The sequence below is a fragment of the Mixophyes fleayi genome, chromosome 6, assembly GCF_038048845.1.
Source record: "Mixophyes fleayi isolate aMixFle1 chromosome 6, aMixFle1.hap1, whole genome shotgun sequence".
Classification (NCBI taxonomy): Eukaryota; Metazoa; Chordata; class Amphibia; order Anura; family Limnodynastidae; genus Mixophyes; species Mixophyes fleayi.
Genome location: NC_134407.1, coordinates 170,177,341 through 170,195,434, shown reverse-complemented (window position 1 = coordinate 170,195,434; position 18,094 = coordinate 170,177,341). Strand labels below are relative to the sequence as shown.

At 41.2% G+C, this 18,094-nt stretch overlaps 1 protein-coding gene across 1 annotated transcript; it reads left to right on the top strand.

Annotated features, from left to right (window-relative positions):
- The first annotated feature begins 472 nt into the window (after positions 1 to 472).
- ANKRD60 (ankyrin repeat domain 60) lies at positions 473 to 6,755 on the top strand. Its single transcript, XM_075177174.1, has 4 exons — positions 473 to 745; positions 2,450 to 2,580; positions 3,510 to 3,675; positions 5,313 to 6,755. The coding sequence occupies exons 1-4, from the start codon at positions 538 to 540 to the stop codon at positions 5,747 to 5,749; spliced, it is 942 nt and encodes a 313-aa protein (XP_075033275.1). The 5' UTR covers positions 473 to 537; the 3' UTR covers positions 5,750 to 6,755.
- Positions 6,756 to 18,094: the final 11,339 nt, after the last annotated feature.

Sequence of the window (18,094 nt, the reverse complement as noted above, 5' to 3'; positions counted from 1 at the left end):
GACTTTTCATCAAATCTCATTTTAATACATCTGCGAGATGAAACACCCGGGAGAAAAATCGCTGGATTTGCAAAATCGCACCTTAATAAATTTACCCCTTTGTTGGCAAAATTTAAAAATTAAAATTTAAAAATTTTAAATTTAATATGTTTAAAGGTAGGTTTGCAAGTTGCTAAAACCTGAGCACAATACATTTACTCCCTCGTCTCATATAAAACAATGTAATGTCCATCCACTAATATCCATTTGAAACGGTAGGTGGTATACCATACAATTAGTGACTACTACAAACGTTATTGTTTTCATATGTAAAAAAATGCACAAAATGATTTCAAATCTATAATGATCCTGCTGTAGATAGAACCACGGTATATATCAGCGGGACGTTATGATTGGATGAAGGCGGGAGGCGGGGACTGGAGTTGCCTGGAAACGAGCAAAGTAGAAGTTACATTCGGAACAGCATATGAGCCTCGCCGTTGCTTAGCGACATGTTGTCCAGGCGATGATAACACACAATCCCACCGGGTTCCGAGTATGGCTCTCCGCGGGAAGATGAAGTCCCTGCATACCGGGACCCCACGTGACAGACTATTTAGCATGAGAGTCCAGCTGCGGGAGACCGGGGAGAGGTTCCTGGTGTCAGGGTGCAGTCTTCACATGAAGGTGGCAGAACTGAAAGAGAAGCTGGAGCAGGTGGCAGGGATCCCTAGTCACCTCCAGAGACTGACCTATATAGATGAAGGTGACCGGGGAGACCTATAAACTCTATGTGAATTCATTCTCTTGTATGCTTAAAATTTATCTGCCGCGCACCAGAAGTCAATCTACAAGTCCAATATGCTAGGACTTTTAGATCTTCAAAATATAGAGACTTCTAAATTGCCTAAACCCGATATAGACATTAATTACTCACATAACATCCATAATCTGGTAAACACAGAAATTAGCTAAATCGAGTACATAAAGATACATTAATAAAAGCTAACACTAATGTAATATACCTGCCATGTGAAGCTGCCTACTTAACTCTGGACTAATACATCTGTCATATGAACCCATCTGTTTAACACTGGTCTAACAAACCAGTCATATACCCACCTACATAGCACAGGTCTAATACACTTGTCATATAAACAAATTTATCGAGCACTGTTCTAATATATGTACCATATATACCCACCTACCCGACACCTTGGTCTATTACGTCTGTCCTATAAACCCACCTACCTGAAAAATAATCTAAACACTTATACTATAATGTCACCTACCTAAAAACAGATCTTATACACTTGTCGTATAAACCAGTCTATCTACCTACCACTAGTCTCGTACACCTACCATGTATACCCACTACAGTAGAAAACTGTTTATTATACTTTTCAAAGGAGTGATGAAATTATAATTCATTAGTTGAAGGGATTTAGATTGATTTAAGATGAGCCATATTAAAGGGGTTGTTCCCTCTGTATGTCCTACCTTTGTAAGAAATAAGTGTGGGCTCCCTCTCTGAAGATCTCCACCGTTAGTTGCCACTGGAAGCCAAACTTCGCTGAGTATGGGAAGCCAGACACTGCACAGGACTCAATTTGTACAGGTCAATAGAGCTTAATTAATGCACTGCTGCATGAATTTAAATCACTAACTTATTTGAGACCACCAAAAAAGTTGACTGTGCCCATGCATTCTGACCAATAAGGTCATTTTAGAACTAATAGACCACAGATTGCAGTATGTAAGGACCCAAATTGACCACCTATAACTAATATAATCTATCAGCTGTTAATTAAGGCTAATTAAAGAAAATGTGGTTGAACGACAGATGTATTTGACCAGTGTTGGGTGAGTTCCATGACAGGTGCTAGGCAAGTGGATCTATAAGATGGGTATGTTAGACCAGTGTTAGATAGGTGGGTTTACATGGCAGATGTATTGGACCAGTATTAGGTAGATGGGTTTATATGACAGTTGTATTAGACCAGTGTTAGGTAAATGGGTTTAAATGACAGTTGTATTAGACCAGTGTTAGGTAGATGGGTACATTCCGACAGGTGTTTTAGGCTAGTTTTAGATTAATTTAAAGGACGAGTGTATTAGACCTGTGTTAGGTAGGTGTGTGCATATGACATATATTAGACCAGTGTTAGGTAGGAGGGTATATATGAGAAGTTGTTAGACAAGTGTTAGGTAGGTTTGTTTAAAAGACAGTTGTTTTAGACAGTGTTAGGCAGGTGAGTTTATATGAGCGGTGTACTAGATCAGTGTTGGGTGACTTCGGTTAGAGGGCACATTCGGAAAATAGTTTCCTAGGTGGAGCTTTAAGCCCCTCTATTCATGATGCATATTTTGCATGATATTTGTATCTGCTATATGTTTCATTATATGTATATACAATTATGGTAATGTATATGTACATATGTTCCTGAAATTGTATTTCTTTTTCTTGTAGGAGATATGCCTGATATTTCTACATTTAAGTTTAATGGAATTGTTCCTGGAGGAACCATTTCTATGAGCATCTGGTCACATGACGATTGGAGTCATCTTGTAAAAGCAGCAGCTGAAGGAAACTTAGCCAAGGTTATATAACAGCTAATGTAGGATGATGGCTATAATTTAGTGTATTACATTGAAAAAAAGCAGTACATGATAAGTGGTTTTCTTTATGTTTCCCTTGGTACAATTATGCCACGTAAGGATTTCTTACATGTTAGAGTTTTGAGAGGCAAGATCGCAGCTCTCTTAGGACTCAACACAGATCAGCCACTGCATTAAAACCATTATCTTGTTACAGTGGCACCTTTCAAAGGATGGGTTATATTAGGCAGCAAGTGATCAGTCAGTTCTTGAAGTTGATGTGTTGGATGCAGGAATAAAAGAGCAAGTGTAAGGATCTCAGAGACTTTGACAAGGGCCAAATTGTGATGACTAGACGACTGGGTCAGAGCATCTCCAAAAAGGCAAGTCTTGTTCCCAGTATGCAGTGGTTAGTATCTACCAAACGTGATCCACGGAAGAACAACCAGTGAACCGGCGACAGGGTCATGGGTGCCCAAAGCTCACTGATGCGCGTGGGGAGCAAAGTCTAGCCCGTCTGGTTCAATCCCGCAGAAGAGCAACTTTAGCACAGATTGTTGAAAAAGTTAATGTTGACTGATAGAAAGGTGTCCGAACACACAGCTTGCTGAGTATTGGGCTGCGTAGCTGCAGACAGGCTGCATTGCAACAGTATTCCCTTTCTCTTTCAGCAGGATAATGTGCACTGCCACACTGCAGAAATCCATCCCAGAATGAAGGCAACTTATAGCCAATAATGGGATACCAGGTTTTTCCTGTCCTCCATATACTCACAAAGAAGTCATGTGCCTACTAATAATTCCATCACGTAATGCAGGAAACCTATAGGCACGAATGGGATAACAGGTTTCCTCTGTGTCATGATGGTATAATGTCTACTTCAGCAGGTACATGGTAACATAATTCATTTATTTTCTTTATTCTTGCAAAAGCTGAAAAGTTTAGGGGTCACCGAAGACTCATCATACAACACTGAGAATTCCATGCGTTTTAGCCTGTCACAGAAGCGTGAATGGGTGGCTGCAAGGTCCAGTGTTGCTCTTTATGTTGCTGCCCACCGAGGTCACCTGAAAGTAATGCAGTTCCTCATACAGAATGGTAATATGAATGTTGTCTGTGTTTTTACTGTCCTCTATACATAATACATAGATTGAAGACACACAACAATGTATGGGGTCTGTAGAACCTTTTCTACAAGAAAAAATTGATAAAACTTTAGAACCCTTTCTTTAAGCAGGGCATTACTTTTGCATTGTGATGCTTAGTAAGTGGGCATTATCATAAACCAGAGAATTTTGTGCACAATATAGCTATATTTGGAATAAGCTCACCTGTCACGTCAAGGCTTCTCCTGTTAGTGAGTCCCTAGCCAGTGATACAAATAAGATTCAGGGTGTCACATTTAAAACCTTCTCTGAGTCTCCGTTTTCTAAAGCATACAGCACCTGGAGGGAGTGGTCAACTCCCAGAAAAATAAACTTGAATATAGTGAAAGAAAATGGAGATTCAGGGACGTTTTTAAATGTGACACCCTGAATATTATTTGTATCACTGGCTAGGGACTCGCCTACAGGAGATGCCTTGACGTGGCAGGGGAGCTTATTCCCAATATAACTATATTGTGCACAAAATTCTCCTTTATGTATATGCTGACACATAGTATTTATATATTGTTTGTTTGTGAGCGCCGGACTTCTTTTATTATCATAAACCAGTAACCACAGCCACAGTTTGGTAGCCTCCAGCTCCTCCTTCATTTACAAGACTGGTAGGTGGCAGTGATTTGCAACTGCACTGTAATGGATTGCCATCATGGTAACACTTTGACGCTGATTGGTTTCACTCTAATGTTTGCCATCTGGGGGTAAATGTATCAAGCTGAGAGATTTCCGGCGGGTTTGAAAAGTGGAGATGTTGCCTATAGCAACCAATCAGATTCTAGCTATCATTTTGTAGAATGTACTAAATAAATGATAGCTAGAATCTGATTGGTTTTTCAAACCCGCCGGAAACTCTCAGCTTGGATACATGTACCCCCTGTGTTATTTGTGCCTCACCATTCTAACCACTGAATCAATAGCATCCAGACAATCTTACAGAGGCAAATATGATAAAGAAGGCCTGGTGAATACTGTAACAAAATAGTGAGGTGCTTTTTATTACTCTACCTAGAATAATAAACCAGTTTTTGTCGTACCAGTAACATTGAGGTTATAACAATTAATTACAATGTGCAAAGGTGCTTTTGTTTGGAACATTAAATGTCTCCGACCAGTACTGTATATGGAGTCATCCAGGAATGCTAGTTTGACTAAACCAGGGTTCTGTACGGTATATTCTAGCTAATTAGGTGCCCATACCCATTTATCATATATTCTATATGTACATTTAATAGGGAAACTTCACTTTTTAGTTATGTGCACCAGACAATCTGAACATGCATAACAAAACTTGTGTGCTATTCCATTATTTTATTTTTTTAGTTTAATCACATATCTTTGTCAGATTTTGTATCTCTTGATAAGGTCATGTCCTTGTTTGACTGGAGTTTGTGAAGAACAAATGCTAGTCAGTTTAGATATAAAACTAGTTGCCATTAGTTTAGCCTCTCCCCCTAGCTTTCATACACTGGATTAATTCATGCTCTTTGTATTCTGTAACTCATTAATGAAATATTGGCATAGCTGAGCACTTTTATATCATTGATATTCTTCAATTTATCTCTGTTTATTTAGGAACAAATGTACTAACTAAAACACCACTTGGAAACAGCCCTCTCCATGTGGCATCATCTATGGGCAACTGTGACTGCATAGATGAACTTTTAGCTAACGGAGCCCAAACACAGGATGCTAATGGGAAAGGACACACAGCACTGGACCTGGCCCGATTGTGGGCCCAGAAAAAAGTTGAGCGCAGACTCTTCCTTTTTCAATGGAGAGAGAGAGCAGCCACTGTATCCATCGCAAGTCATCTGGACCCCTCTGAACTTTTTGCACATCAAAAGTTTGACTCAAAACTGAAAACTTGGAGATGTGGGTCTCATGGCAAACGTTACATTGCTAATCTTGTCCAATATAAATCATTCCAGGGGTCAGATTTTAGTGCTCCCAAAAAACAGGCCACAATAAAAACAGTAATAAAGACAGGAATTGCAAAGAATAGTAAGTAACTGTACTTTTGCTTTCAAACAACGATGGCATGGCTTACAACATAGAAGCCAACTTTCTAAAATGATTGGGAATGCTCATAATATCCCCCCTCCCATATGTCTAAAAAATGCCATGCAGCAACATGGTTAGTGACTGGCAGCAGGAATATTGGGAGTACTCAAGCACCCACAGAGCTGGCTCCTATGGTCCGAAATGGCTCCTGTGACCCCAACTTTGCAAACTATAGACTATATTGTATGACAAAAATGTTTTTTATTGACTTTTTAAGAGGTTTCACATTGTAGCAGGAAAGAAAATGTTCCTTTTTAGATGCAAGTCATCATTACCCCTATGAAACCTGGATCAAGGTATGGATTGCAATTTAATTCACCACCCTCAGTTCACCTCCTTTGCTAAATAGACCTTTACTTTATTAAAAGGGAGGTCATTACTTACTATATTCACCCACATTTCAAATTTGGGAGGATATGGGCACCACTGTGGCACAGTTGTTGGCATTGCTGACTGACAGTTCTGGGGTCATGAGTTTGTATGTTCTCCTGTCGTTTGTGTGAGTTTCCTCCCATAATACAAAAACATACTGGTAAGTTAACTGGCTTGTGACAACCTGGAGCAGGTCCTGTGAATGACTACACATCCTCTGTACAGCGCTGCATAATATGATTGGCAATATATAAAATAGATAATAGATAATAAATCCACTTATGAGCAACAGATTTTCTAGCACAGAAGGGTTTTTTCTTTATTTTTTGTGTGTGTTCATCAATAACCCCTGGCAAGCATGTCAATGGGGATGTAGGAGCGGTTGTATCTAATAAGTTTAGATAAGTGGGAGACAACAACTTGTCAGAACTGTGTATGTGGGCATGTCCAAAACAAATGTATGAGACTGTACAGACTGAATAATGGTTTTGTATAAGCTGCCGTCACATGAAGACCCACCTATGCATGTCAGATATATGGGTTTGAAAGGGTTAATCAAAATAAAGTCACAATGCTTATTAAGGAGCCTGGCGATCATGGATTGAGGCATATGGGTAGGAACTCTGTGTGCTCTCTCTCAGTGTCATTGGGGCAGCTTAGTTAACTTAAGTCGAGAATTTGACACCAGCAATTGTTGCAGAAATATTTTGGCCGAATTTCCTCTATCCTCTTTGTGAGTCCCAGGATCTTGATATTTTTGTGCCCCAAGTGATTCCTAAAATACGTCTACTGGACATCCACTGCTGCCATATGCTTCTTTAATGAAATCACTAAAGTTTCCATACCAGATTAAATTAATTTCAGGTCTTACCACCTCCACTTTCGAGGTGACTCTAATATGTAAGATTTAGCAAATGCTGTAAGTGTTTTTGCTCTTCTGGTTTCCAAAGCAGTTTTATGGGTGGGACCTATGGTAAGACTAGACCTGAAGCCTGGGCCTTGAAGAGGACGACTGCCACCAATTTTATTAAAGAATTGGAGGTCTGGGATTTGTTCAACAAGGGGATACAAACAGGATATTGCTAGAGTGGGAAACGAAGCTCAGCATCAGTGTGTCCCTTATAGCACCATCACAGAACTGTCATATGACACCATTGTTAAATTGTATCTGTAACACCTGTCCAGAACAATGCGTACAGATTTTACCTGATCACAAGGTAACCAGTGAGGTATCAATTATCCTTGAAGATGTGATCTAATTGTCCTTGAAATGATTCCTCAACATCTCGCTGCACTCGGGTCCACCGATCCATAGACGCCAATCAGCAACACTCTGCAAGGAACAAGCACATAATCCACATGGACAAACAAACAACCACTCACCTGAAACGTCGGGTTTTCTTGCTTCCTGGTCCTAAACTACTTTTAATGTATCCCACCCACTCTAATTATAACAACAAGACTCTAACAACTGCTCTGGGTCCCTGGGTAATACTGCAGGAGACTATGTGTAGTGCATTATTCCTGACCAGACCCTATTCACTGTAATACACCTTGGAGTGGATAGGGGTGAATAGCAGTATACAGTACACAACAATGGCAAGACAATACAAACACTTCAACACAGTACAATAACAATGGATCACACAATACAATAGGAACCACCCCTGGCTTGCCTTTAATGGGGGCCTGGCCACAGGTTGCAGAAACACAGGATACTGAAGGAAAATCTGCAACCACAAACAAAATGGCTTCCAGGGGATTAGGCAGGGAAATGGAGTACAAGATGGCAGGGATAGAACATGTACAATCTCTATGAACTGGGGCTGATCTCATATCTGTTGGTTAGCCTAATGCCTAATTTACCTCCACAGGCCTAGTGTCAGGAGAATATGGCCACAGGTTCTAAGCCTGAAGAATATGGGTGCCCACAAAGAATGGCCTGGAACTCTAGACTTCCTTCTAGGATCTGAGTCTAGATACACTGTACACACAGGATCTTAGATCTGATCTATATGCCCCAGTTAGTGCCCTAAAATGCTCCTCTTGATTGAAGAGGGTCCTTGTTGTGCTCCTGCGCTTTTCTGGTCTTCGCTGAGCTCCTTGTAAGGGTCTACCCAGAGCACTACAAGGAGTGGGGCTTAGTGAACTGGTGAGCCAAAAATGGCTCACGGAGGCACCATCTTCACGTGGCTGATGGCAAGTCGTGATTGGCTAGCCGTCCTGGCCATTGATTGACTGACGGAGCTGTCACCAATGCCAGGGAGCACCGCAAAGGAAACAGACTTACCTGCACTGAGGTACAATAAATTGATCACTTCTTTTATTTGCCTTCTTGATGGGCACTACTCCAGGGGGACACCCTTCTACATTTGGTCAACGGGCACATGTTTATAAGAGATATGCAGTTCTCTTTGTGTAAATACTTGAACAGCTCATTGAATATTTTTTGCAAGCATTGCAAGTTATTCAGAATAGGCCGGGGCTCTCACAATGTTTAATAATCACCTAATAATGCCTCTGTTTACCTTGCTACAAGTGTCACTGCAGAATTAATTATCCCTAAAGAATCCTGTTTGAACTATACCATTTTCAGCATTCTCTGGAATATGCTAAATTCTGGGAGCACATATTCCTCATTTACATTGTTGTTTACTTCAACATAAAATGCAATGCTGCAATCACTAAAAACAATTAAATCAATCCAATATCTTTGTGTAACTATTTATATTGAAATTGTAGAATGATATGAAATATATAATTGTATAGATTAATAGATTATATGCATGTTTTGGGGCTGGGTTTTTTATGTTAGACGGGTTACATTTTCTTTTCGGTATATATACAGAAACCCCTAAATCCACCAGGAGAAAACCCATGCAAACACAGGAAGGACATGCAAACTCTGCACAGATAAGGCCATGGTCGGGAATTGAACTTATGACCCCAGTGTTTTGAGGCAGAAGTGCTAACCACTAAGCCACTGTGCTGCCCCAGATTGCCAAATGTTATTGCACATTTACACTTGGGCACAAATAATAAATATAATGCAGTTAATAGGTGAATTGAAAGCTTTGATTTTTCTTAAATTACAACATCTCATAGTTAAGCATAAAAATACACATTATTATTACTTATAAAGCACTAGCATACTTTGTATGTGTGTTTACAATTGGCACATAATCATAAGTATTAAATTGTACATACCAAATTCAATGTACAGATACCTGTGTGCTCTACAACATTGGACAATGCTCCAGTTATTATAAAAATGCCCATAGGGGTGGATATCATCATATAATCTGCTCACCGGGGGAAGCTGACAGGGTTTTCTTTTTTGCTGATGAGTGCTGAAACTTGAACCAGGATATGGCACCTTTAAACACTAATTACAGTGCTTCCTCCTTATACCTCCTTAAAAACACAGGCGAAACATGACATTATAGCAAAAGCAGCATTATAGCAATTTAGACTGTGAGCTCCAAAGGGGCAGGGACTGATGTGAGTGAGTTCTCAGTACAGCGCTACGAAATTAGCGGCGTTATATAAATAGCTGGTGATGATGATATAGAGGAAGACGTAATGAATTATTTTGTTTTAATGTGCTTCTATGCAGAGAAAATAGCAGGTGGTAAGTAATTATAAATAATGAACATTGTATCTTTCTAAATAGAACATAATCACTGTTAAGAATTCTCTGGTCCACAACATATTCTCTATAAGGCTGTACTAGAGGAAATAGATGGAAGGGGAAACCTCTTTCATCTACTGCCCTGCACTGCAACTCCACAGGCCAGGTAAGCAACAGGTTTACACAATATAGCGAAAAGCATGGAGCTGAGACAAGACAAGCAAGTGTCACTCAGATTGGAGATTGTGACAGTATCGAGTATGTACCAGTGTGAGTAGCATAGAGTAGGTGAGAGTAGGGTAGGCTCTAGTAAAAATGTGGGTTATCAGAGAATGTTTAAACATTTAAAGGCTGGGGTAAAATGTGATCAGACATGGTAGGGAATTTCATAGGTAGACTGTGGCACAGGAGAAGTCTTGAAGGTAAAAGTGAGAGGTGGTTATCAGAGGAGGAGAGGTGCAGGTCAAATTGATATTTCAAAAGACTGTTGCAAATTGCGCTTCTTTCATACACTAGATATAGGCACACACTGGGAAGTTTGTTGTGGAATAATAACTTTATATTAAAAGGTGCAGTTATATCAACGTACAGATAGAACACATCTTGCATGTAACTCCAACATGAGAAGAAACAAGAAGATTATTTTTGCAACAGAGTACAATTATTATAATACAGAGTGCCAACAGAATACCACATTTAGGAACAGCTCCACTGGCAGTCCCTCCAGTGTAAACATTCATGCAACATTAGTCTGAATCTGTTGCAGTATCTCAACACCCCTTCTCAACAGATGAGGCTTAATCCACTAGACCAATCTTTGTAAAAAGACATCATAGTGTTTCTCCAGCTCAGTAGACTAGTCTCTCTGCCCCATTGCTTCCCACATTCCACCGCTCTTCTCCAGGAGCTTCCAATCTTGTTAGGGAATAGACTGTACCCTTCTCTCAGTGGCCGCTTCCACTGGTTAGCTTCCCTTTTTGGTAGGTAAAATATTCCTTCCCTGGATGTGGATCCACATGTATTGACTGCTGTAGTTTTATATTAGAGGCGTACAGGGGCTTTACCTTTGTCTTCTCTGGTTGAGTGCCTTACGTCATCTATTGTGCACTCTTGTGTCACTTTACCTTTGGTATCTAGTTTCCAGCTTATTTCAATCTCTTGTTCAGTAGCTGCATCGCTTTTGTCTTTGGAGTTCTCTCTTCTTTATCTGGATCTGCTGGAATCACCACTTTATGTCACACTATTGCTTATAGTTATTTTTTCTGTCAATATTCTGTATCCTTCGTAACATTCGCTGTATCCGAGAATCCCTTCCACTGGCCAGTTCTGCAGTTACTGCTTCTTTCTGCAGGAATGTAGACAAATGCTTTACACCCGAAAACTCTGATGTTTCATACTAAAATGGAAAATTCAATTTGTTAGATATATATTTCATACTGTTTCTTGCCATGCCATAGTTCATAAGGAGTTTTCTCCGCTGTTCTGGAGAATAGTCTGTTCTGTAAATAAGTGGCTGTCATTGTGGCTTCGCCCCAATATTTTTCAGATAGTCCTGAATCTGTTAACATATATCTGGTCATTTTCCATAAGGGTTCTGTTCTTCCTTTCATCTACCCCATTTTGTTCTGGTGTGTAGGGTACTGTCTTGTGGTGCTCTATGTCGAATTGTCTTAGGAAGTGTTCTATTTTGTGTCCTGTGAATTCACCATTGTCGCTACGAACTGCAAGTGGATTTCTTTGAAATTTATTTGTAATCATTGTTACATAATCTTGTAATTTGTTCAGTCCTTCATCTTCGCTTTGTATCAGGTAAGTGACTGTGTATCTGGAGTAATCATCAGTGAAAGTCACTATATATCTGTTACCTCCTGGTGTGTGCACTTTCATTGGGCCACACACATCGCTGTGTATTAGAGAAAGTGGTCTCAATGCTCTGCGCTCACTTTGTTTTGGGATTGTTATTCTTATGGCTTTTGCTTTTATACAGCATTCACAGCTCATGGTTGTTGAACAGTCCGATAGTGCATTTGGGATGCAAGTTTGCGTTCCAAATGCCGAACTTCCTGCCAGTGGAACACACATGCGATCCAATGCTTCCGATGCCAGGAACAAGTTGTTTCTGGAGGGGGAAGCTGACTGAAGGTTCAAGTAGGGCGCTGCGTGCAGTCAGTGATTGAGCCAAGGCACAGAGGTAGGTAGCGGGTGGCTGCTGCGCCCCCTTGGGCTTGCGCCCTGGGCGATGGCACGGCCCGCACCTGCCTAGTTACGGCTCTGAGTCAATGTGTCTGTGTGTGTGTGCTTAATCTCACATGTTGCGTCGCAGTGTCAAAATCAGTGTTCTTCTGGTTAGGCTGTGGCTATGCTTTTTTCTATTCTGGATAATCCACATGTTATCTTGGAATCTGATAGGAAGTTCTTTAGCCGCCATGCACCTTACAGACAAGAGCCCACCTTCCAATCTTTAAACATTTAATACATCTTTAATTGGCATTGGTAAATGACTGCAGTTTGCATTGGAGCATTTGAGACTTCGCACTATACCTTCCACAGTGATACTGGTTTCATCTGTTTTCAAACCCGCAGTTTAGTAAATATACCCCTAAAGCTGGGTACACGGTACACTGTTTTCGTCCAATAATCGGCTGCAACAGCCGACATACGACCGCTCGTTCAAAAGTCAGGTCAGTGTGTACAGTTACACGATGGTCGAAAGTAGAGATGGTCACTGACCCCCGTGTTTTGGTTTTGGATTCGGTTTTGGATCTGGATTACCGTCGTGTTTTGGTTTTGGTTTTGGTTTTGCAAAACCGCCATTGCGTGTTTTGGTTTTGGTTTTGGTTTTGTTTGGTTTTGTTTTGCTATTTTTTTGGAAAATCCATGTTTTTGGGCCTAAATTAACCCAATTTAGTGCTCCAACTGTTTTAGAGACAAGTCATCTAATTGTTGAGGTAATAAATCATCCAAAAAAACAGTTTAATTCTTCGTTGGTAGGCCTATTCTACACACAAAACAGATTGTCTTCCTCTCCATCTATGCATATTGGCAATGCAGCCATCGTCTTTGAATGTATATTACACCCTACACTTATAGTTAAATATGTAAAGAAATGGAAAAAGCCAGTTTGGTTTCTGTCTCTCAAGGCCCCCCTCCACTTGTATAAAATACCCAAAAATTCAGCCATTATAGACTGTACAATATTAATTGACATGGAGAAAGCCAGTTTGGTTTCTGTCTCTCTAGGCCCCCCTCCACTTGTATAAAATACTAAAAAATTCAGCCATTATAGACTGTACAATATTAATTGACATGGAGAAAGACAGTTTGGTTTCTGTCTCTCTAGGCCCCCCTCCACTTGTATAAAATACCAAAAAATTCAGCCATTATAGACTGTACAATATTATGAAAAATGGACAAAGCCAGTTTAGGGTCACTCTGTCTATGACACCCTACCCTTAAGGATAAATTGCCCTAACAGCAGCCTTTCAAGATGGTATGTGATATGGAAATGCCACAAGTCCCTTTCCTCTTTGGGGGTAGATTGCACCCTACACTTACATAGAAAGTTTTAAAAAGATGTTATCGGCATCATCTTCAGCTTAATCCTCACCCTCATCAGTGTGTACGTCATCATCACAGACTATCAATTCATCGCCGCTTGAATCCGCCATTAGAGAACAGTCAGTGCTTGGATGTCTTGGATGGTGAATGCCTTCCTCGTGGAAGATGTAGTTCATTTTTATAAACATCATTTTCTCCACATTTTTGGGAAGTAACCTTCTACGGCAATCACTGACTAAGTTCCCTGCTGTGCTGAACACTCGTTCAGAGTACACACTGGAGGGTGGGCAGCTTAGGTATTGCAAAGCAAGTTTGTACATGGGTTTCCAAATGGCCTGCTTTTCTTCCCAGTAAGGAAAGGGACTGTCTGACATTTCCATATCAACTACCTCTTGAAAGTAATCCTCCACCATCCTTTGCATGTTTATACTCATATTGGATGGAGTTATGGGCAAAGTGACACATTTTTTTGAAAAATCCTTCAAACCAGCCCAGATGTTAAATTGTTCTGGTCTGCCCCCTGTGTCTTCCCTGCTTCTTTTTTGGAAATTTAATTTTTTACGAGCAACAGCTTGAGAAAGTGAAGGAGGACACGTCGTCAAGCCGAGGCCCAGTTCAGCGGCCAACTTGCTGAGCAATAGCTCCTTGCAAAAGTTCACATCTCGCTCATTTACAAGTAAAGACTCAATGTAGGTTTTAAACCTTGGATCAAGCACAGTGGCCAAAACGTACTGATCCGAGTTCAAGATCTTAATAACTCGAGGATCATTGTGAAGCGAATTAAGTACTTGATCGACAAGGCCAACATACTTTGCTGAATTGCTTGCTTTCAGCTCCTCCTTCATTTTCTCAAGCTGCTTTTCCAATAGTCTAACTAAAGGAATGACTTGGCTCAAACTAGCAGAGTCTGCACTGACCTCACATGTCACAACTTCAAATGGTTTCAGCACCTTGCACAGCACTGAAAGGATTCCCCACTGTGCAAGAGTGAAATACATCCCCCCTCCTTTCCCAATGTCATGACTTGTGCAATATGCTTGGATGGCTTTGCGCTGTTCCTCCATCCTCTGAAGCATGTACAGGGTGGAATTCCACCGAGTTACCACCTCTTGCTTAAGTTGGTGGCAGGGCAAGTTAAACTGCTCTTGGAGCTGCTGTAATCTCCTACATGCTGTGGCTGAATGCCTGAAATGGCCTGAAATTTTACGGGCCACCGAAAGCATCTCCTGCACCTCACGGTTATTTCGTAGGAAGCTCTGTACCACCAAGTTGATGGTGTGAGCAAAACAGGGAATATGTTGGAAATCACCCAGCTGTAATGCTCGCACTATATTGTTGGCGTTATCTGAAATGACATACCCTGGGGAGAGTCCGAGTGGTATAAGCCATGCATCAATCACATCTCTCAGTTTGCGTAACAAATTGTCAGCCGTATGCCTGTTAGTGAAGCCGGTGATACAAAGAGTGGCCTGCCTGTGACAAATGTTACGTAGTGGTGTACATGCTGCTGCTGTTCCTACTGGTGAAGGTGAATGACCAACCCAGTGGGCTGTCACAGTCATATAGTCTTTGGTTTGGCCACTTCCACTTGTCCACATATCTGTGGTTAAGTGAACAGTGGGCAGAATGGCATTTTTCAGCGCAATCTCTACATTTTTACACACTTTTTGGTATAGTTGTGAAATAGCTTTACGGGAGAAATGGTGTCGCGATGGAATTCTGTAACGCGGACACAAAACCTCAATTAACTGTGAAAAACCAGCTGCGTTTATTGTGGAGATTGGACGCAGATCTAACACTAACATTGCAGCCATGGCGTCTGTGATTCGCTTGGCGACTGGGTGACTGCTGTCATATTTGCTTCCCCTCGCAAATGATTGTTTCACAGTTAATTGCTGAAATGTAGGACTGCTCATTTTATTCACCTGCCTCTGGGATGACGATTCACCCCCAGCAGCAGCAACAGCAGCAGCAGGACTAACGCTTTCTTCAGAGGAATCAATAATAGTGCCGGAGTCATCCAGCCTTAAGTGGGATGCCGGGCTAACTCCGAGCGCTACTGAGGATATTGATGAGGATGGTGTGGTGGGTGTATTTTGTAGCCGTCGGTATGTCGGTGAGCGGAGGGTCTTAGCTGATGAGGGAGTGCTTGTATTCTTTTGGGAAGAACTTTCAGCTTTTCCCAACACTTTGCCATGAACTCTCGTTAAATGGCGTAACATAGACGAGGTTCCAAGATGGTTAAGGTCCCTCCCTCAACTGACTGTGGCTTGACATACACTACAAATGGCTATACAATTGTTGTCTGGATTTGGGTAGAAATAATTCCACACATAAGAAGTGGATTTTTTTGTTTTATGCCCAGGCATGACAATGGCCTTTTTCTTGTCACGTGCCAGAACTGCTGCCACTGGTGCAGGACTTACACAAACAACCTCATCCTCATCAACATCCTCATTAGCGCCCTCGTCGCCTACACAAATCTCCCCCTCATCCTCTTCTAATTCCAAAGTGGCATCCTCAATTTGGGTATCACCGGCTACACTCGGGCTATTAAGGCACACATCAGCAGAATGCTCACGATTAGACATCCCACTGTTGGATGGACTCTCCACAGGGATTGTTGTCATTTGTGAATCAGAGCAAATATTCTCCTGTAATGCCTCACTGTTATCTTGCAGCTCGGCTTTGACGAGTAACAGTAGTTGTGCACCAATTGTAGGCTGGGTAACTTTTTGGGATCTGCCACTAATAGCCAAAGGTGAAGGCCTCATTCTCTCTTTGCCACTGCGTGTGTAGAATGGCATGCTTGCAATTTTTTTTTTATCGTCACTTAACTTTTGCTCAGTTACACTTCTTTTTCGCTTAAATACAGTAAATTTTTTTTGGGTTTTTGTTTTTTGCACTAATTTGAAAACACTCTGTTGTTTGACATCGCCTTGGCCAGATGACGTACTGGGAACACTAACATCAGGACTGGTGACAGAACCTGGTTGCTCATTTAGATCATATGTGGACTGCTTTGAATCCATTCTGAGCGCAAACCACTGGGGAGTGCTAAAAATTATTTAGTAGATACTGCTGACAGATATGACTTTTGACAGCCAGAAATATTAATGCACAATTAGGGAGGACACCCCAAAAGCACTGAGGAGTGCTAAAAATTATTTAGTAGATACTGCTGACAGATATGACTTTTGACAGCCAGAAATATTAATGCACAATTAGGGAGGACACCCCAAAAGCACTGAGGAGTGCTAAAAATTATTTAGTAGATACTGCTGACAGATATGACTTTTGACAGCCAGAAATATTTATGCACAATTATGGGGGACACCCCAAAAGCGCTGGGGAGTGCCAAATATGAAGAAAAAATAATAAACCTCTATCCTCCTCTCTGCACTAGCGATTTTGGTTAGAGCAATTGCAAGAACAATATTGTATTCTCTGTCCCTGCTCTAATTAGCCTATGACTACACCCTGCTCTCTCCCTCTGTCAAATGGCGATGGATTGCTGTGGAGGCGTGTATTTATAAAGTTGAAGTATCGCGAGAACCGAGCCCCGAGATCCGACGACGTCACAATGACGTTCGGCCTCTATTTGGATTCGGAACGGGCGGGAGAGTACCGAGCTGCTCAGCTCGGTACTCGGATACCCAAAGTTCGGGTGGGTTCGGTTCTCGGAGAACCGGACCCGCCCATCTCTAGTCGAAAGTCTGCCCAAATGAACGATTGTCGCCTCATTTGGTTGGTCGTACCGTTTAATATTTTCGTTCCAATCTCGTTTCCGCTGTGTAGTGTGTATAAACTTCCGACAGATACACGACAATCCTCCGATACTTCCTCGACCTGGGGGGCGTGTGTATGTAAATTTTTATGTCAATCACAGTCCCACGTGGTGTGTAATCCACACATTACTGTGTTTTGTATAGATGTGTATTGCACCTGTCTGGCTGTAGACCGTTACACGTGTAGAAAGCCCGTATCTCCTGTAGCAGGGGCATATGGCAGAACGTGTCTTTCCTCTTGAACCACACTTTGCTCCAACAAGATCTATTCTTTCTCCTTCTTTCTCTTCGGTTCCGTACCAGCAGTCTTCTTGCCAAAAGCATGAGAAGTGCAGCTGCTTGTTTTTGTTTTGTAGCCATTGTACGTTTACAAATGGGAATGAATGAAGGGACAGTATAGCCTTCTGTTTTTAAGCTGTTATAGAGTTAACTATAGTGCAGGATCCACCCCTTTATGCTAATGTCTTTGGTATCTCGTACATTTCCCCGCAAATGTCGCTGCAGTGTGTACGAAATTAAAATCATTGCTCACGACAACATGGCTGTAAAAAGTCGCTAAAGGGACGTCCGCTCTTCCCTTTATCGTTCTAAACAAGGCTAGTGTGTATGCAGTCCATGGACCGAGCGATCGGACCATCCTTCGCATGTAAAATCGCTCGGCATAAAAAGTTGGTCGAAATTTCTGTAGTGTGTACCCAGCTTAAGTCTGAAACTGTTGCAATATATCAATGGTTTAAAAAGTTATTGTAGGATGACGCTGTATATAAATTAATTGCTTCCAATATAACAAAAGAAGCTCCCAATATAGCTCCAAAGACAAACAAATAGTAGCAAATCCTAAAACTCCACTGAAAGTGGAAAATTTAATCTATTAAACTTGGTTTTCATGGCCTGTCAAAGTAAATCACTCAAACTTGATTTGTGATAAGATACCTAAAAATAAA

Coding starts and splice junctions, on each gene's coding strand:
- ANKRD60 (XM_075177174.1), top strand. CDS start 538: ATGGCTCTCCGCGGGAAGATGAAGTCCCTGCATACCGGGACCCCACGT. Junction 2,581..3,509: donor CTGAAGGAAACTTAGCCAAG/GTTATATAACAG, acceptor TTCTTGCAAAAG/CTGAAAAGTTTAGGGGTCAC. Junction 3,676..5,312: donor GCAGTTCCTCATACAGAATG/GTAATATGAATG, acceptor CTGTTTATTTAG/GAACAAATGTACTAACTAAA.